The sequence below is a fragment of the Anser cygnoides genome, chromosome 22 (genome assembly GCF_040182565.1).
Source record: "Anser cygnoides isolate HZ-2024a breed goose chromosome 22, Taihu_goose_T2T_genome, whole genome shotgun sequence".
Lineage (NCBI taxonomy): Eukaryota > Metazoa > Chordata > Aves > Anseriformes > Anatidae > Anser > Anser cygnoides.
Window position 1 is genome coordinate 3,660,984 of NC_089894.1, and position 20,252 is coordinate 3,681,235.

Genomic DNA, 20,252 nt, shown 5'->3' on the forward strand with positions numbered 1-20,252 from the left:
TGTGTGTGTTAATGCTTCCACTTGCACCTCAGCTGGTCTGGCAGCAGCCTGCAGGTGGTACAAGTCCCTTTTCTCATGTTCCAAAACTGGGCAAGACAAACTCTGCAACTTGCTACTGAACCTTTACTTAGATGTGGACAGAAAGCTGAGGCCTGGAGCTGCCCATCTGTATAGCCACTGGTACACCAGAGCCTGCTACGTCTTTTTTTTTTTTTTTTTTGGAGACCTTTGCTTAGAAAGGTCAAGAGAAAACAGCCCATGTTACCCTACTTGTCACTGGCTTAGTCCGGCCTTTCAAAGAACAAAAAACTGAGCGGCACGTCACCCATCAAAACACATGCACATGAAATCATACGCATGAAACAGCCGGTTGTATGGCTTTCGGAGGAGACTGCTCCCAAGCACGCCACAGCAGCAACCTCTCGCAGATGGGTGGCTCACCTCTGCTGGCATCGTTTGCACTGCAGCCACAGGTTATTGGTGTAAACGTGCGATGTCTGGCTGGGGGGTCAGGACAGTACTCCTGGCAGCACGCCCAGGAGCACCTACAGTTAAAGCCCCTCCTGTGCCCACAGCGAAAGACCTAGATTTAAGCAAGGCACCTTTTGCTGTCAGGGAAGCAGCACCAAGGGAGGCGCCCAGCCTCACACACCCAGCAGGAACTCCAGGGCCACAGCGGCAGAGCCCCCCGCCAGCCAGCGGCACCTCACCACGGCAGCTGACCAGCATTCGGAGCTGGAAAACCAAGAGCACGGTGAAGTCGTGTGCGCACACAGACGTGTCAGCCGATGGGACGTGAGGAACTGAAGTTCTGCCTTGGCCATTAGCCCATTTCAGCAGTTAATGCTTCCCAGCTTGTGATGTTACAGGTCGTCCTTTAAGCCGCAAAGCTATTACCAAATGTCAATAAATTTTGGTGTTGATTCAGACAGCTGATCACTGATGTTAGGCTAATATTCAGGAGTGCATTACTGCAGACCCATGGGTCCCTGTTTAGGAAGTTCCTAATCTAAAAAATTGTTACTTTACTTTCCTTGTCCTGGCATCGAAACCCAGAAATTTAGAATAGGAGAACTCCAGACACACTCCTGAGATTTCTATTGCGGATACTGAAATTATTGCACAAGCTTTGTCTGACAGTACAGAGCTTGCAACTAAGAAAATACAGGAAAAAAAATATATATACACCACTTTGGATTCACTGCACTGATTTTGCCTTAGTTTGTCTAAAGTTGCAGTCATTTCCTCTATTAGCATCAAGAGAGTAATTTCAGTATTACCACTGCTTGGTAACTCTTATTTCAATAACTAACTGAAAATTACAATCGCCATTAATGGAGAATGTTTTAGGAACTGACGCTATGAAGAAAAACATAGCACAAATGCTCTTCAACAAAAGCTAATTTATTTCCTACCAGACAGACTACATTCAGTACAGTACTGTTTTTAACATCAACATGTCCTATGTTAAACTTAACAAATCTTAACGCAGTGACTTGTGGTATCAAGATGTACTTTGTCCTCCTGCCCAATAAAATCACTCTGGCAGTGCTTTTGGTCATATCAGTGATCAAAACGGTTACTCTACTTTCTCCTGCATTCTCATTCAGTTTCTTTCTCACATCATCTAATGACAATTTATGTGGTGTCATTACACCTTTTACGTATCAGGATTTCTAGAAGTAGGAAGAGCATAGACATTTCAAATATCTGGGTATCTAGGCAAGCATAGCTGAATAAATTTAATCCAGACATTATAAACGCGATGCTATAAGTGTTAAAACCCCTTATCTCCTGAGCCACATAATAACAACACTTTGTATCAATGAATAAGTTATTTATATTCCATACAAAGAGACTGAGATAAGATGCATAAACACCAAGTATTAATAGCTGTCAAAAATACAGATGTAAACTAAGATACCTAAAATATGACAATCAAATCACAAACCAAACTAGTGAAAGAGTAACTTTAAAAAAAAAACAGATTTCAGAACATTGTGATACCCTCTTTTCAAAGTTTAAAGCGAAGGTATTAAAAACAACACTCATTATTTCAGCTGTCGGACAGCTTTCTAGAGGTTAATACTGTGTGCATGTCATATTTTGATTATGTTTAAATACTTTAAAACAGAGGTTCTTTTTTTTTTTTTCCCCAAGAGCATGCCCGAATGATTTGAACACATTCACTAAATTGCATGGTTTCACAACAGCAATTTTATCATCATTAATTTAGTAGAACCTGGTGCATTTCCATTCACAAACTTAGATTCTAAAATCTCAAATTCATAAATATTAATATTTTAAATATTTAATTTTACATGAATATTGGGTACTTTTAGCGTTTTTCCTCCTGTTTCCAGGTATTAGTTTGATAAGGAAAACATTTTTACATCACAATCTTATCTGATACTGGCTGGACACCACAGTAGACTACAGTCTTTAAGACTCATTATTTTAAAACCTACTTACTAAAGCAAAACTAAATGAACTTAATGGAAGAGTTTCACACCAGGACTCACCTGTAAAAGTTAAATAATATCTTAGCTGTTAGTTGTTTAGTGAATCTGATTATTTTAAATTAACACTCATCAGTTTTTACATTCATCAGGCTTTACAACATCCTGACGCTGCCTGTAATGTTGACAGTTTGAGTAGAACTTGAGAGCCCTTAAGAAAATTCAACTTCTCATCAAGGTAGAGATTTAAATATGAATATTAGTTATTTGAACTTTAGAAATAATTAGGAAGATTTAATGTATCATCTCTTCATACATACACACTGCAAAGTTTACTTTTGTATGCAACTGATACTTCATTAGTGCTTGCTTATTTCAGCCCTCTGATTTAGGATGCCACAGCCGTTCAGATTTTCATGCACTTTTTCTTCAGGTTGTACCATCTCCCGCAGAGCTTTCTCCATAACTAGTTGTCCAGCTGAAGGTTTCGGTAGGGTCATCTGGAGCGCGCACCAGAGAGTTGTACGTGCTTTACGTGTTGCTACACTCATCTCTTTAATTGCCAGAGCAAGAGCAAAAACATCTGTGAGGGTGAAAGGTATTTTAATCTTTATTACAGAGTTAATCAGCAAGCATTATTGGAATTAATTCACCCTGGTGCTGATAAAAAGAGCAATACCTTTTAGGCCCTTTTTTAGTCTCATTTTGTGTCTTTTCCTTTAGGCCCCAATAGAAGGTATATGGAATTTAGGTACTTATTTTGTCGAAATTCCTGCTTAGCACTCATCTATTATTAAGAGCACCTAAAGCCTTGCAGTCACCTCAGTGTTTGAAAGTATTCCATGTCCACACGCATACTGAAGGCTTCCTCCCTGAGCTCATTGCTGATTACTCACAGTGACCTCTTCAGATTAACGCACTGGATCCTTTGCCCATCTTGCCTAATAAATCAGGCAAGACAACTGAAGGGATAGCGCATTTACAGCATTTTATTAGAGCATACAGATCATGTTCAGCAAAAACGTGACAAAACCCACCACTTTAAGATAAAACGAAGCAGAGGTGGTGCAGTGGTCCGTCTATTTAACAGCTCATCGCTTACAACAATCACTTAATGTGTAGATAATGCTTTGATTTCAATTCCAGCCTCTGTGAGGAAACAAATTTAATACCCTCTTCTAGGCACCGTAATTTTCAGTCAGAACTTGCATGTTATTTTGAGATAGGGGCACGCTCCTGTCAGAGCTGGTTAACACCCCACTGCAGATTGGACTGCACAGAAAGCACGTGAGTACTTGCCCTCCCTTGTCGAACACTTCCATGGGGTTTGGAAGAAGTGGAAGACTAAGATTTAAGATCTGCTCCTCCAAGCGCTGATGCTCAGTAAGCGTGACTGCAGTTTCATGCTACTGCAAAAAGCTTGTACCTACCTTCAACTAATATTCTTGGATTCACTGTTCTAGCTGAAAGCATCTCTCTCCTGGAGGTATTAAGGGTACCTCAGAAAAGGACAGAATACAAAGGCCTAACTTCACCTCCTCACCAGCTCATCTGGCTCTCACTCAATGGGCTGATTTCTGTGAAACCCATTCTGAGACATCTTCTGCACAGTGACCACTGATTCCTATATAGTTAATACTATAAGTAGCTGGAAGGAGTGATACAAGGAAGTTGATGTAGGTAACTAGGAAGAATCACAGATGAAATACACTTGTCCAACACAAATGTCAGCCACCCAAAGAACTCTGAAAGGCAATATTGGAAGGATAGCTCTGGAGAAATTAAGGACAGAATACAGAGTGGGAGGATTTTATTATTGACTCTTGAATTTTCAGAATTCCAACTTTTCACACCAAACTTCGTGAAATCAGGAACAGACCACAGCAATGGTATCATCTGGACTGCCTAGAAGAAGCTAAGAAACAAGTGACACTCAGATAAACGTGTATCTCAAAGCAGTAAGATAGGGTTGGTATTTGGTCACTACCACGTAAGAAGGGAAAATCCCAGAGGAATACGGAAGAGTTGTTTTAAAGTCTTTGGCTGAATGCAGTGTCAGAGTTACAGATATTAAAAGGTCTTTTTCCCCCCAAACAAACAAAAACAACAAAACAACCCCCCAAAAACCTGTAACATCTAGATTCTTCTGAGAAATCTTGAACATTGCATCTAGGGCAATCTCAAAACAGAGGTATGGTCACAGACGGCTCTGAATGCTGCACTGAAAGGTTTGATGGCTGTTCTGGGTGACAGATGGCACTCAGTATAAACCCTTTTCTCATCACCACTTCTTCCAGAACTTCATTTGTTAAGTGGTCACGAACATTTACAAACAACTGCCAGATACCTTGTACAGTTCTGCAACTCTAGTGTGTAAAAGCATTATTTTTCAGACTCGTGTTGTGCATGAAGGGGCAGATAAGAGGCAGCTCAGCTCCACCTGCTTCCCACTGAAGTAAATCTGTGTTGCAACAAAAGCAAAGTAGCTGGGAGAAGAAAATATTATTGTTTGTCCTAGAATACTGGACACAATAGATAGGATATGAAGTATCTTACAAGGCAGAACCTATCAGATGGAATAGAAAGGCGCACTGGAAACAAGGCTGAGCTGGGGGAGACCTTTTCTCAAGCAAAACAAACCTCATATAACAAGAAAGCTCTGCCAAAGAGAGGAGAAACACAGCTTCAAGTGTTTTCCTCAAGGCTTTCCCAGACATGCAACAAACGCAGTTACTAGATTGAATATTCTACTGTCTGAAAGTCTCCCCAGTTGCCATAACATGCTAACATGTTAGAGACAGCCAGCAGGGAGGAGAGGCAGGCACAGAAATTGTGACCCATCTAGTTCAGTCATCAGATCCCGTTGTACAAACCCCACTTCTTCCTCTGCCGGGGAACTGATCCTGAGGACATCTTGTCTTTGCCAGTCTACCCGGTTCCAAAGAGGTCACTGATCTGCTTAAGGAGCCAACACCAACAATTTGAATGGGCTTAAAGAAAAAAGTGACATGACCTTCAAGGTAAAGAGAGACGAGAATGATTGTGAAGAGGTGGAAAGGAAAACTGCTGTAGCGTGTCTTCTGAAGTAATCCTGAGAATTGGAGAACTGCATGATGGGACACACAAAAGGCATAAAGTAATCCAGATAATTCAGTTTGGAAAGCGAGGCAGGAAATGAACAGAGCAGTCACAGAAATGTAGCAAAGCTCCAATACAAGGCCATAAAGCAGAGCATCACAGGTGGCAGGACTTTAATCTGACACACCTCAGGAACAACGAGAGAAGAGAACCTGCCATTCTGCCTGTGTACTCGTGGAAGATTAAGCTGAATATTCTGCGTATTTTGGATGCCATTAAGAATAAGAACATTCTGACCAATGTGTCATTGTATATTCATCCAAAATATTACTTGCATTTTATGTCAATCTACGACAGAAATATTTAAAGAGGGAATCCATTCATAACTCAAGGCCATCTTCGTCTCTTTTCACAGATTCAACATTCAGATACCAAGGAAGTTGTACGCAGAAACACAGACAGGACTAGAAGGAGGGTGATGGTAACGGGGCTATGAGGGACTGGAAGAAGAAAGAGGCAACAGCTTAGTATCGTCTCCAATGCCAAGCTGCATTACATAAAAAACCCACTGCCTTTTATTAGTTGCTAGTTTATTAATCGAATAAATGCAATCAAAACTGATTTAAACCATTTGCCTCTAAACCGCAATGTTTTACCGTGTCCTCTCAAAACCATCATTTAGAAACCACAGTCTGCCTCTCTCAAAGCTGAAAAATAATTTAAGATTGTAATTTATTTTAAAATGGAATAAAATTGTAATATAAAAACCTTTACAAATTTTAATACAGACTTGCAATACTTGTGGAATGTTTCAGTTGCCTTATCGATGTAAGCATAGTTATACCTCTGTCATCTTGGCATCTGGGAGCTCCTTGCCTCTGTCGATTCGAAGCATTTACAATTTCATCTTTTCTACGTGACTGCACTACATGAATTACCTCCAGATGTTTATCAAGAGCAGTAGAAATGTTAGCATGAAGAGGAGAACTGCGAAGGCGCTCCATTTTTCCCAGCAAAGTCACAACCTAATGAACATTTCACACGTTACAAGAGTTCATGCTGTACTCACCAAGACTTACATGAAAATTAACCAGAGTAGGAAGAAAAGGTTAACAATAACCATTATTTTCCTTTGAGAACAGTTCATAAAGTTATAATTGAAGTAGTTAAACTCTTACCTGGGATTTTTTCTTCTCCAAAAACAAACCTGTAACATACATGGGTGTGCACACTGTAACAGCAAAACCTACAATAACCAAGTGTTAGGACACCTGCTTACTTGTTAATAATGGATATATCCAACTTTGAGACAACTCTGTAATGGGAGGTGGTTCCATGACAACATGCCCTCTTCTAAAACAAGATCACCATGTTCCTACTTTCTCTCAGCAATGCTGCAGCTACCTGGGTGAACAGCAGTCCCACCAAGACTGGCCAGTTTTCACCCAGATGATCTCCTTGTGCCAGTGCAAAGCAAACGGCAACAAGGCAGAGCAGCAGTCCCAATTCCGACCGGCTAAAGCCAGTTGTGGAACCACTGACTGAGGATGGGTCCTCAACACTAAAGGAGCTCTCTCAGAGAATACCAAGCACAAGCATCAAAAAATCATTGTTTTTTCAGTCAGTTGAAAACGTGCGTCTTTGCTGTCTTGTTTACCTTACAACAGTCACATTACTATGAATTTCCCCTGGGTGAGTGGTTCACAGACCTCTGGAGAACCTGGTTTGCAGAAACAGAACACAGAATTCCAAAACTGTAATGCTTACAGGACAATGGCTACACCTGATGATCTATAGAGATCTGATGACTAATGGTCATCCACAGATTAAAAAATACCAGGGGCAAAACCAAGTTCTTGATGTTTCCTTGCAACAGGACTGTAGGCTTTCCTAAGAAAAGGACAAGCCCTGAGTTTGTAAGATGTAACAGTGGGAAACAAAAGCATTTGAACCAGGACAATTCGTCCAATTTGCCCCAAGTACCGTCAGAACAGACTGCTGGCAAGACAATTATTTTGACAACAGCATCCACAATAGCAGCACAGGGCAGCCTCTTCTTTGCCACCAGGCTCAGGAGTGAGCATTTGGGAAGTAGCAAGGTCCCACTGCCAGAACAGTCCTGCTCTCTCTTAGGTCATGTGAAAGCCTTGAAAAAATGTAGGCAGGAATAAATTTTGTGAGTTACTGTGACAGCAGCAGCAGCAACCAGTAAACTCCAAAAGTGACAATCTACGTTTAAAAAAAAAAGAAAAAGCGAAGGAAGCAGGGAGAACTTCACATAAACAGCCGAGGAATCAGCCACTATGAAAGGAAACAAAAGTCAGTAAGATTGTTTGAAAATCACTAGAATTGTTTCTGAAGAAAAAGACAAATTTTAGGAGTGGCGTAGCAGGAAAGCAAGTAAGCAAGTGAAACGACGTAAGATGACGCTGACAGTCATTTCCCAGTCTCACTTAGGTATCTGATGGTTGGATTTGATGATCTTGAAGGTCTTCCAACCTAAATGATTCCATGTGCTACTCTTAAGTCCAGATCCACGGGAGGAGTTAGGTTCTGCAAGACCCATTTTTCAGGTACCACAACCTAGTCTAATGGGATCACAGTGGTGAGTGAAATGTCTCCGTTCTTTACACTGTGCCTGTGTGCCAGGTGTCTAAAATCAAAGTCCGTGAAGTCATGAAAACTGGGCTTCCCCAGCAACCCAAGGGGAACCACTGAAGGCTCAAATGCTCTAATTCCCACCCCCTCACGATTTTCAGAAGTTCCTTCTGAACTCCAAAGAGAAATTTGCTCCCACTTGCGACTCAGAGGCATTACTTAAGCCTGCCCTCCCTTGTAAAGCACAATCCTTTGACTGTCACAGGGCTTGCTGAGTAATTCAATCAAATCCTCCAGTGGGAACAGCAGAAAGCCAGCAGCAATGTTGAGGCTGACCACTGGAGTGGCACGCTCATAGGGAAACAGCCAGCACCGTACTGTCCCTCCATTTCAGAGGTGAGAACATACCATGGAGTAAGGACTGAAGTTTCAGGCCCAGCTTTGATGCCTGTTTGTCACAAAACGTCTGTGGATCAGGGACCATGATGCTTTACCAAGCCCATACAGATAACCTCATGACTAGAAATAAGTTCATATTTACTGCCTCTGGCAAAAATCATTGTTAGTCCAGAACAGAGAGGCTTCACCAGGACAGACTGAAGGTCCAGGCTCCAGGTATCCCCCAGCGGGATGGCTATGGCATTCTACAGTTACAAAAGAGCTGCAGATTCACATTTCCCCAGGCACAAAGGAGATGAGAGTCTGCAGAGAGTTGATTCTGGTTTGAAGTGTTTTTAATAGCTACTGATGGCACAGTGAATGAAGCTATTGTCACTTCTCCTGCCACTATTTTTCTGAAACTGAGCACAACTGCAAGTGGAAATCTCAAATGAGAAATGCAAAGTCTGTGACCACCAAGAGGATTTAACTGGATGCTCCACACTCTGAAGAGCTAATCCCAGATCCAGCCAACTCAGCTTCCACTTGAACCTTTGTGCCAATGTTTCTCTTTGGCTGTCACTCAGCTTTTTGATGTTAGAATCCAGGTTAAACAGCCCTACTGTGCTTTCGAGCATCCTTGAAACTACTTTTCAGCTGCCATCTACCAAGCATTTGCTTGGTAGATTTGCTTCACCATGAAGTTCGGTTCCTCAAATGGCTGAACAAGATTAAGTCCTATTTTAGACAAAGTCTTAAAGTAGTAGGACAGGGACAGACAAGCCTTCTCAAATTAAGGAGGTAACTTCCTAACACTGCTCTTTTGGGGTTCACAAAACACTAGTTTAAAAAGTGTCCACTACGACTTCAGCCTATCAACATATCTTGTACTATTCTCTCTACTCAGACGTATGAACAAAACCAGGCGGTTGCAGAAGACTGATTTCAGCAGGCTGTGAGCAAACACAGCTCCGTGGCTCATTTTTACCAGTGCAAGACTGGTGAGACTGCGCCTTAGCACCGCTGCCTCGGCAGCAGCTGAGCTCAGTCGCACTGCTTCCTCCAAAAAACAGCATTTTTCAGAACAACAGCCACCGCCTTTAATCTCATGTCCCTTAGCAGGGACAAGCTGCAGCGTCTCTGCTTTCAGCCCACATTTCTCTTCCTTCTGCAGCACCGGCAGCCTGGCTCCGGCCTCTCTGCCTCAGAACAGCCGGATCAGGCCGTCGCTGTTCTGTTGGCAGCGTGCAGATCGGCGCTGTGTGTGTTTGTCTCCTCCCTCTGGTCTCCCTGGCAGAATTCTGTACAGGCTGCAGCCTCTCAAAGCAGCACGACGCTGCACACTGGCACCATCGTTTGGCCACAGAGCCACACGCAGCCCAAACAACACCAGCCTCGTTTACAGGTTGTGGCTGTTTGGCTTAAAAAGTAAATTAATGGTGTAGAAATTCAGTCTAAAGCCGCATCAGATAAACATTCTGCACTAACACATATACAAGACTCTTACGCAAATATGTCAATGTCTTATAAACGTTAATAAACACCTGCTTTTTCACAAGTGCTTCCTCTTAATAGAGTGTGTACAAATCCACAACAAACATTTTTCTGCTGAGCAGGGGCAAAAGAGGTGTTCAAAACAGAAAAGCTCAAAATGCAGGCACATCTCAGAGCTGTGCAAGCAGTTTGGCTAGATTAGATTGATTTCTGGCATGGCATGCACGCTTTTGAACTAGAAAACACACCTCACATGTACATAGGTAAACGTGAGCCTCAGCTACTCAGTGGGTTCTCTGCTAACAGAGCATTGAACCTGGAGCTGTAAAAATTCTAGCTGTACCTGCTGAAGTATTATTCCCTGCACAGCCTTTAAGAACAAAGCTATTTGGAGAAAAGCTGCTCTGATAAATTTACATATCTTACTCTGTAGTCTAAGATCCACGTGATAAGTACAACAGGTTTTTTTAATCTTTCTACAACTCACTCTGGCTTGTTCACGTAGCTGATCCACAATTAAGCGATCAACTCTTGATGGGTTTGATGTCAGCCTTGGAATTGGGGTGTTGTTAGTACTGGAAACTTTTTTCCCTGGGTAATTCTTAGCAAGAGCTGATTCAGTCTGCAGGAAAACAAAAGATAACTTCCTAAGAATGTAAGTTGCGAGGTGTGCTTTATTATAGAAGCAAGAAGTGTAAGAAGCACAATATTTTTTCCCTGGGGTTTTGGATTTTCTGAAGTAGATAATGCAGATTCAGACACTTGGGATTTAACCATTTGGTATGACAATCACCTGCGTTAAATGAACACCCAGCTAACTCAAAGCAGTTCAAATAGAGTAATTATGGCAAGATAACGTGTGGTGTATATGTGGCACGCAGAAGTGCCACACCTCACTCCGATCACAGACTGTATAATTTTTTTTTCTATAAATAATATGGAGGCAAGCTAGAACTACAAGGCAAAAAAGAATGGGCAAACGGGTATACACCTCATCCAAAAAAATTGCCTAAGTCAGCAATTAACCTAGATTTTGTACAGTTTTGCCAAATCGCACAAAGTGTAGGCTTTTTTGTTGTTGTTGCTTTATGCCAAATCAAGTTTTATTTACCTGTAAGAAAATTACTTTGAAAACTGACTGCAAAATTTCAAATTTCCATCTCGTTCAGTCCAGTACTATGTCACTCTGGGACACCTGTAACAACAGAGACCTAACTAAATCTGTTTTAAAGTTGCCTTTCTTAAGATAGTTTGGTGGTGGTCCAGGCAAGGTTGCAGCCTCATTTTCTCCAGTCCCCATGTACTTCTCAGCATGCACCTTTCAACTCTTTCTCTTTTGCATTTTCCATGCAGACACCAACCGCATTTCCCTCTAACCACTCTATTCGAAGCAACAACTGGCTTTTGCCATGAACTGCTTTGCAAAAATCTACATTACATCCCCATTAAATTTATTCTGTTGGACTGGGACAACAGTCCCGGTAGTTCCACAGAGAAGCTAACAACCAAATGGCCAGCCCCCACTACTCCCTGGTTACATTTGGTCACAATTCCCTCAGAGAAAATGATGGTTCCAGATTGATTCTGAATTTCCGTATCACCTAAGCTGGAGAAATTAAGACAGCTTTTACATTTAACAATGGGAGCCTGAGACACTTAAGCTGATCACCAAAAAGGGCAACTGCTGTAAGTAAGGAAACTGCTTCCTACAGAATTGTCTGAAGCTTTTAAGTGTTTTAATGTTACTGTTTCTTCAGTTTCTGGAGAAAAACAAAAAACACTTCCCACAATATATGTTAGGTTTTAAACATCAGGGAAGCAGGAAGTGAGAAGAACCCCTTGAAAGAACTACAGTTCTTGAAAGGATTGATGTTTAGTCCTAATTCAAAATATAATTAATGTATCTGCCTTGCAAGTTTCCAAATGCATTATTTCTTGTGCTAGAGTGTATTTCTTTTTTCCGTCATACAACAAACCTTTCCCTGATCCCCAAAGAGAAACTGAAAACGCCACCAAATTCCTGCTCTAGGTGTAACATGCAGTACAACATTGGGTATGCTCCAAAGCAGGCTATAAAACTTCAAAAATTCTGTATTCAATCTCAAATATATATGGAAGCAAAATCTTTAAGTGTTTTAACTCATAACAGTGAGAACTATCCATGTTCTCTAATGGGTCTGACCTTTGAGTATGATGAGATCTAAATTAAATCTGTGCTATGGCATATTAATATACATACTTTTTTTTCCTTTACCTTTTTTCTTTCTTTTTCCAAAGCTCTCCACTGTTCATAACACTCTTCTAGTCTAAGATGGAGCTCGCTGGCAGGCCCACAACGGGTTTTAACTTGCCTTTGAAATCCAAATGCTGGTACAAAACCCGAAAAAGAGCTGTCACCATACGTCATATCATTAAAGTAAGGATAGAAGCGATTTAAATCATCACCGGAGAACAAGTCGTAAGACTCCATCAGAGGGACAACTGAATGGCCAAATGGACGAGCTGATCTCAAGGGGAATGCGCTTGAACCAAGCTGCGGATTACGTCTCAAGTCACCCATCATGCAGTTGTTGGGAAAGCTGGAGGCCTGCAGGCGAGTCAGATGGTTGATAGCATTACTGTCTCCGCTTCCCTGCCTGAGACTAAACTGCCCCTGAGACTCCACTGAACCTTGGTACATGTTCTGCAACAAACTGCCTGCATGTTTTTGTCCTTCCAGATCGTAATGTCCACTCTGTGGCTTCAACTGAAAACAGTGTTTGTTCAGATTTTCAATGATCCCAAACTGCTGAGCTGAGTAATTTTCACAGAATCCATTTGGTTGCTTTAATTTCTTGTCATTCAGATAGTCAATGAGATTCTCTTCTCCAGACTTTACCAGTGCTTCCACATAAGAAGCAGACTGAGCTCGTTCTGAAGCGTTATAACCAAAATCAAGACTTGAAAAAAAGGAAGGATTATCTTGACAGTACTTATGAAATAAATTACTATTTAAAGGGAAGTTTGAAGATGATAACGGAAAAGAATCATGAGGATGACTGAATTTTTTTGGAAAAGCAGATAAATGATTATTCAGTTTCACCGAAGGACTTGGGCTCTGAAATGGGACAGAAGCAGTGGTTCTACTTCGAACATTCATCCAAGTTGGCCTTATATTAGTACCTGCTGAAGTGTTTGCTGAGTTTGGTAGTAAAGGAATTGATTTACAGTATTCAGAATTCTGAAGATCAGACCTGGAAAACTGCTGCTTATCTACACCATTTGCACAGTCACTATTTCCTGGACAAGCTGCAAGAGATTTTAGTCCATAGTCAAATTTTTGTCCCAGATCAGTGCAGAATGAAGGCTCATTGGAAAACTGTTTTTCTGATAGAAGTCCTGCAGCCTTGGGAAATGTAAAGTTCTGCTGATCTGGAATTGTATCTTCTATTTTTTTCTGAGTACCTGATTTAACTTGAAATAATTTGGTATAGGGTTCTGTGTCCAGAAATGATGCCTCAGTTGTTCCATTTACTAACTTCTTATTTTCTTGGAGGCTACAATTGGTGCTCTTGTTAGGCTTTGCTTTACTAGAATGACAATACTCAGTGTATCTGCTATAATCCATACTTTCGTTGCATCTGTGAAACTGTGGAAGAAATGTTTCTGCCCGCTTTTGGTGCAACTGCATATCTGCTCCTTTGGGACAGACCTTCTCTCTTCCGTAGGAGTAAGCATCAGCTCCTGAGTCTTTAATTACTTCTAAGTACCCAACCTGAGGTGTAAAGGTGTTCTTTATATATGGATAGTTCTGATATATGGGTGTTGTCTTAATATTCTCGTTAGTCTGCATGTTGCAACAGTTGACATGCTCATTTTTAGGAGAGTATAACCATTGCTCTTCAAGGTCTATACCAGTAAACCCGTCATAACATTCATCTACTTTTTGTTGTGATGCAAGATTACCACTTTGCAAATACTGTTTTTCAGCAGCAGATGTGGATTCACTACTATAAAAACCCTGTTGCGAGACAGCTGCAACAACTGGTCTTTTAGTTTCTGACAAGTCATGGTGGTCTGCGATTCTGGTTGCATTCATGGGCCATACTGACTTTAAGCTGGAAGAGCAACTCCTTGAAAAACAAATACATGGTTAGATTCTGTCCGTGGTGCTCCTCTTCCATTCCCAAATGCAGGAAAAGGTTTAAGCATCCAATTCTCCCCCAACCATTTCTCTTAATTGATTAAAGGATCTCTTTCTCCAACTTCTATCTACTACTGTAACCTGCTCAGCTTCCCGTACCTGGACTAGACAGCTAATTCTGGCTTGCCTAAACCAACCCATACAGCTTGGGAGCCATGTACAATGCCTGCAAGCCTCAAGTGATGCATGCACACCAAATACGTTCAACCAATTCTTTCCAAGTATTTACTATGCATTATCGCCAACATATTCCTGGTGGAGAAACAGGTTAAGATTATCATACTGCTCAAACTACCCACAAGCCTTCAAAGCCATGACTGAGTTCTCCAGACAAAATGCTTCTGTGTATCATCTTGCTTCCTGCTTCTGAATCGCCTGTGTTTCACACTGGCTTACACTGCTTCCTACAGGTAAATCAACTCACTAAAAATAGGTTTCTCAGCAAATTTCCTTTCATTCCACTAATCACCATGGATTAACACAGGAACAAACACTATGTGTCAAGGAAAGCTGTAAACCGGCTAAGTGAAAAATGGAACCGTAGCTGGTTCCAGCCAAATTTGGCAGTACTGAGAACAGAAATCCAGTCAAAACTGGCTAAAGCAAAGGAATTACTAGGTACATATTTTGATCGAGACTGACTCTCTCTAAAGTCTTCCTTCACTTCAGCCACATAACTCAGCAAACAGAGAGAAACCAGTAGAGCTGTTTGGGGAAGACGGGAAGGAAGAATGGTGCCTGACTTGGGAACCTTGAGAAATGGGTTTCCTTTCTTATCCTTTAAATCTAGAATGCTCAGATTCAGAAAAAAAATGGGATCTGAATTGCTCTGTGTCAAGTTATTGCAACTATCTAATGGTTTCTTACAGCATTAGAACATCGGCATAATTAATATAACATTTAGATATATAAATATTGCTTAAGGGGCACATACATAAAGAAATACTCTTCCCTCCTGCCAATTCAAGCGTGTGAAAGAGTACTATTTCTATTTTTGTGTATTCTTTCTGTGACTTGAAATTTATTAATAAAGAACCTAAAGCCTGAACCCAATCTTGATCTAAAAAAATAAGCCAAGGCATACACTCAAGGAGATTTGCTTTAATACAGCATTTCCAGAAGGCTCATTAAGAACTTATTTAAAAACGTCTATTAAAAGAGTTCCATAAATACCAGAAAGCCAAAAGGTACTAAGCTACTCTCACAAGTAAAATACTTAGAAGATTAGGGTGAAAGAAGGGTGAAGAATATGAGGAATATGAGGGCTTGCTTGCTAACAGCTGACATGAAGATGACAAATAGAAAGCAGACGCAGATCAGTGAGGGTAGTTTTTGTCAGAGAAAGAGAATGACAATAGCGCTCGCACGGCAACCTACTCACCCCTCAGCACAATATGGCTGCGATTTATCTTGTTCTTCCAAGATGTTAGACACTAGACCATATAAATCTGTTTCACTGCCATAATCATTCCTTTCAGTCTGAATTCTGAGAACAAATTGCATATCAAATAAAATAATTACTTTGTTTTAAATACTTCATTAGATTTAAATCACACAAAACAACAACAACAAAAAAATCTATTCCTTCAACACAGATGATCTCTGTTAAAACTGACTACCTGGACTTCATATTAATCTGGGAAGTGGCAGACTGCTTATTGTCATCTCCATACACAGACCACGGTGCATATAAAAGGGAAGGGTCCGCAGGTGCAGAGTACTCTGATGTTGAAAGGGAAGAACTGTAGGTCTGAGGTAGGTCTACATTTTCTTCATTCTGCATTTTATATACAATAAAAGCATTGATTTTAATATGAAACACTTATTATAAATTGTAATATTAAATCAAATTGTCATCTCATCATCCTACCAGGTTGTAAATGAGTTTACCCCTGGAGTACCCGGATCACGAGAAAAAAGCAAACCACATGGTTGTAGCATTATGTCAAAAAGTAACTCCTGCTACTGGCTACTGCCCGGTGCAGATAAGCATAGAAGTACAAATTCCAGGCCATGTCAGCCATAAACTTTACGGCTATGAAATGCAAAATGAAAAGAAATCTAGTATACGTAACTATCACGGCGCTTCCTACTGGCCAGACTAATCCTCCTGCTCAACAGGCTGGTTTATGTGAACGCTTGGACTCTATGGCATGCCACTCAAATACCTGTTGCAAGATCTAAGCTGCTGCTTCTTCCCAGTTTTCTTTAGAATAGTCATTTGTTCCTCACTTTGTTACAAATGTTTATGCTAACAGCAGAACAAAGCATATATTGAAACATTATCTTCCTCAACACTATTCCTTCATCTCTCACACTGAGATAATATACTTCATAATATCTCAATCTTTTTTTTAATGCTTCATTAGACACCCTCTAACCAAGTCCTAATCCCCTCCCTTCATCCTTACATTTTGTTGTTTTTGACTTTAACTCTCCTTTCAGTCACAATTTCTTGATTTTGCTCCCGTGACTTTTAATTTTTTTAATCCAGGTGAGCTCAATACAAGCAACTTCAACAACTACTTTTTAGCTCCAGATGTCCCTTTACTCTAAACCCATTTCCCTCTGCTGGCCCTAAACACTCCACATTTCAGCATGCCAGTGGTTAACTCTTCCATGACTTATTCAGCTACATTTAGCACATCTGCAGCTGAAGTCCTAATTTCTCCTCCCACACTGCTTTTTGCTCCACAGTCTCTCTTGTTGGTTAATGCTGCCTCTCACATATTTATCAGCTTTCTACATAAATGCCTGTGTCTTCTGCCACTCTGCCTCTAAAACCATGAAATGTTCAAACGGAACCCATCTGTTGTCCTTTCCCTCTCTTTCCAGTACTGTCAGCCCCATTTCTGAGATGTTTGGGATGAAACAGAGGGACAAAGTGCAAAATAAACAAAGCAGGTTTATGGGAAGTTCATGAACTATGAGAGGGAGAGAAGGGGTAGAACGCCCTGTGCTATTCTGCAGTTATTCTGTTATTCTCAAATTGAAGTCTCTCTTAGGGGGAGTTTTCTTGGAATTCTGGGTGCAGCGGGGATGACAGGGAAGCTTTCAAAATCTATCCCAGCACAGCAGGTGGTATCGGGCAAAAGCTGACAACAGAAGTGAGGCAGGAAAAGATGGGATACACAAGCGAACAGCCTTTATCGTGACTGTACTAAAAAAGTCACTGTCCTTTCTGGTGGGCAAAACTACCGCAGACACTTAGTATGAACAAACCAAACACTGTAATTGGTGTTCTCCAGTATAAGAAACTATATTAGAAGTATTTTTGACTGTTTTGCTTACAAACAACCAAAACTCTTACAAAGATATAAAAAAAATGATTTATAATCAACTGAACCTGTGATTTGTAGCAACCATACAGTGAGCCAGAGCCCGTCATTACGCTACTGAATGCATCAGTCAGCCTCCCGCCAGCTTCCGTGCTACTCCAGCAGCAACTGCCACCTCTGCACGCAACTTTAGACTATGCAAGACAAGGGGGAAAAAACAAAGAGGACATAATTACACATAGACCTGAGAGTTGTAGATCTTATACCAACTTTAACTTCTCTTAACATTTTCACTTACCTGTGGATTCTGCTCATCTGAGCCCTCGAGTTAGCTCTACATAACGTCATTTTAACACTTTCAGATTTACTCTCAGATCCAAGTTTGATCCAACAACCACAAGAAATTCACAAGGTGCTTAAAGACAGAGGAGGTGCAGGTAAAGAGGAAACCTGTGTTCTCCGCTAGGCTTCTGAACAGCAAGAGCAGACAGGTTGTTTGGCTATCTATGCACCACATGACACCTCTTGTCTTTAGTGATCCTTTCATTGCTGCTCTTATTGGATATGCTGTGCTACATAACCGCACATACATGCATTTTCAGATTTCAGGAGCTATAATTTCACTGTAATGCACACACAGTGAGATACTGGGGAAATGTGCCCCGTTCTCTAACTCGGGGAAACAACCTCCACCTAGGAAACCCCTGCCCCACCGCCAAACTGGATGTGCTCAGAAAGAGGCAGCCAGTGGGAAAAGGCAATGAAAACAGAATGAAAACTTCAGCTTTTCTTCCCTTTTTCAGAACACTGAGGTACACAACAAAATTAAAATTAAAATCCAACTGGCTTGCTAAAAAAACACCCTTAGTTCAGAAATACAGAAATGAAGTTATTTGCATAATGTTTAAAATATTACTGGAGCACCTAGAATCATAGGCTCGTTTAGGTTGGAAAAGACCTTCATGATCACCCAGCCCAACCCCCAGCCTGCCCTGCTGAGCCCCATCACTACAATGTGTCCGTAAGCGCCACATCCACACATTTAAGAGATGTGTGAGACACATTTAAGAGATGGGTTTAAATACCCCCAGGAACAGGGACCCCACCAATCCCTAGGCAGCCTGCTCAATGCCTCACCACCACTTCTGTGAAGAAATTTGTCCTGACATCCAATTTAATCCTCCTCTGGCACAACTTGAGGCTGCTGCCTCACATCCTAGCACTTGTCACCCGAGAAAAGAGATCGGCAGCCACCTCACTGCCACCTCCTGTGAGGAGCTACAGACTGCGAGGAGGCCTCCCCCCAGCCTCCTGTTCCAGACCAAGCAGCCCCAGCTCCCTCAGCTGCTCCTCACAACTCATTTTCCAGTCCCTTCACCAGCTTTGTTGCTCTTCCCTCCATTTGTAATGCTTACTACATTCAGAAAACGTACAAGTTTGACAGTGCTAACATTCTGAAATTACTTGGAATTAGCCCTCCTCTCTAAAATGTTTTATCTATAGGTCCATGACAGGAAAACGCGGTCTGCAGCACGAGCTTCCTTCTAGTTTACACAGCAATTACACTGATGTATTTTAACACATTGGTTTCTTCAGACTTTACAACTGTGTGAACACACAAAGCCAGAACCAGTGTGAAAAACTGTGACTTTTTAATCCAAATTACGCCATGTTTTCTCCTCAGTAATCTCCTCGTCCAGGAGGGTCACCTAGCACTTACTGTGTACTTGCATGGTGTGTGATCTCAGAGAACGAGGGGGCACAGGGACACACAGGGGCAAGGGAAGCTCCTGCAGACGGGTTACACCTCCCCACCCCCAACCCCCAATTTTCCCAAATAAATTTTTACATGGCTGTTTGGAGCTCAGCTTTGCAGCGCCTCCTGCCACTACCGGCAGCCCGCACCCCTCACAGGCAGTGCCCGCGGCCAAGCCCCAGCACTGAGGGCGCTGAGGGAAGCGGGTTGGTGACAGGAGCCCCACCGGGGCACAGAGTAGCGCCTCGCCCGCCCCCGGCCCCGCTCCGTTACCGGCACCCCAATTCCCTCGCTGCCTGCTGGGGTTCTGACAGGAGAAGTGCGGCGGCCCGGCCTCCCGGGCCCCGCGGCCGGGTCCTCGGGCTCTCCTGGCCACCCTGCCGCTCGCCTCACCTCCATGGGTGCCCAGGACGGCGCCTCCCGGCCCCCAGCACTACCGACCCCCGGCGCGGCCGCCCCTGCCCCGCACCGCCATGGCGGCTCCTGAGTTCTGAGGCGGCCGTTAGCCTCCGCCGGGGCAACCGCCGGCCCCGCCCCGCGCGCCCGACGCGATTGGCCGGCTCCTGAGGGAGCGGGCCAATGAGGAGCCGTTCTGGCTCCTCGCGCCTCCCCGCGCCGCGTGACCGCCCCTCTTCTCCACGCGGCTGCTCGGGCTTCGAGAGCAGGCGGCGAGCTACGGGGAAACGGGGCTGTATTTCGATTGGCTCCTGCCTGACGAGGAATAGCCAGTGAGAAATGAGCTCGCTCCGTCCTCCCGCCCGTATCGGCTGCCGGCCGGCCTATGAGGGCCCGCGAAGGAAATTTTTACCCGGAGACAGCGGCAGCGGTGTTTGGGCGGCCTCGCGCTGCCCCCCCCCCTCAGGCGCTGCCCCCCCCCCAGGCGCTGCCCCTCCCCCAGGCGCTGCCCCTCCCCCCAGGCGCTGCCCCCCCCCCAGGCGCTGTCCCCCCCCCCCAGGCGCTGCCCCCGGTGGCTGCTGTGTTACGGGCACTGGCAGCAGAGCATTCCCGGGACCCCCTGCCCGCCCTTG

At 42.9% G+C, this 20,252-nt stretch overlaps 1 protein-coding gene across 1 annotated transcript; it reads right to left on the reverse strand.

Moving 5' to 3' along the window:
* Positions 1-1,638: 1,638 nt before the first annotated feature.
* MEIOC (meiosis specific with coiled-coil domain) lies at positions 1,639-19,827 on the reverse strand. Its single transcript, XM_048047812.2, has 8 exons — positions 19,618-19,827; positions 17,537-17,662; positions 15,810-15,967; positions 15,572-15,676; positions 12,262-14,119; positions 10,495-10,629; positions 6,382-6,562; positions 1,639-3,042 (listed from the first exon to the last, which is right to left on the reverse strand). Exons 1-8 carry the CDS (start codon positions 19,621-19,623, stop codon positions 2,819-2,821), a joined length of 2,793 nt encoding a protein of 930 aa, XP_047903769.1. The 5' UTR covers positions 19,624-19,827; the 3' UTR covers positions 1,639-2,818.
* Between the last annotated feature and the right edge of the window lie 425 nt (positions 19,828-20,252).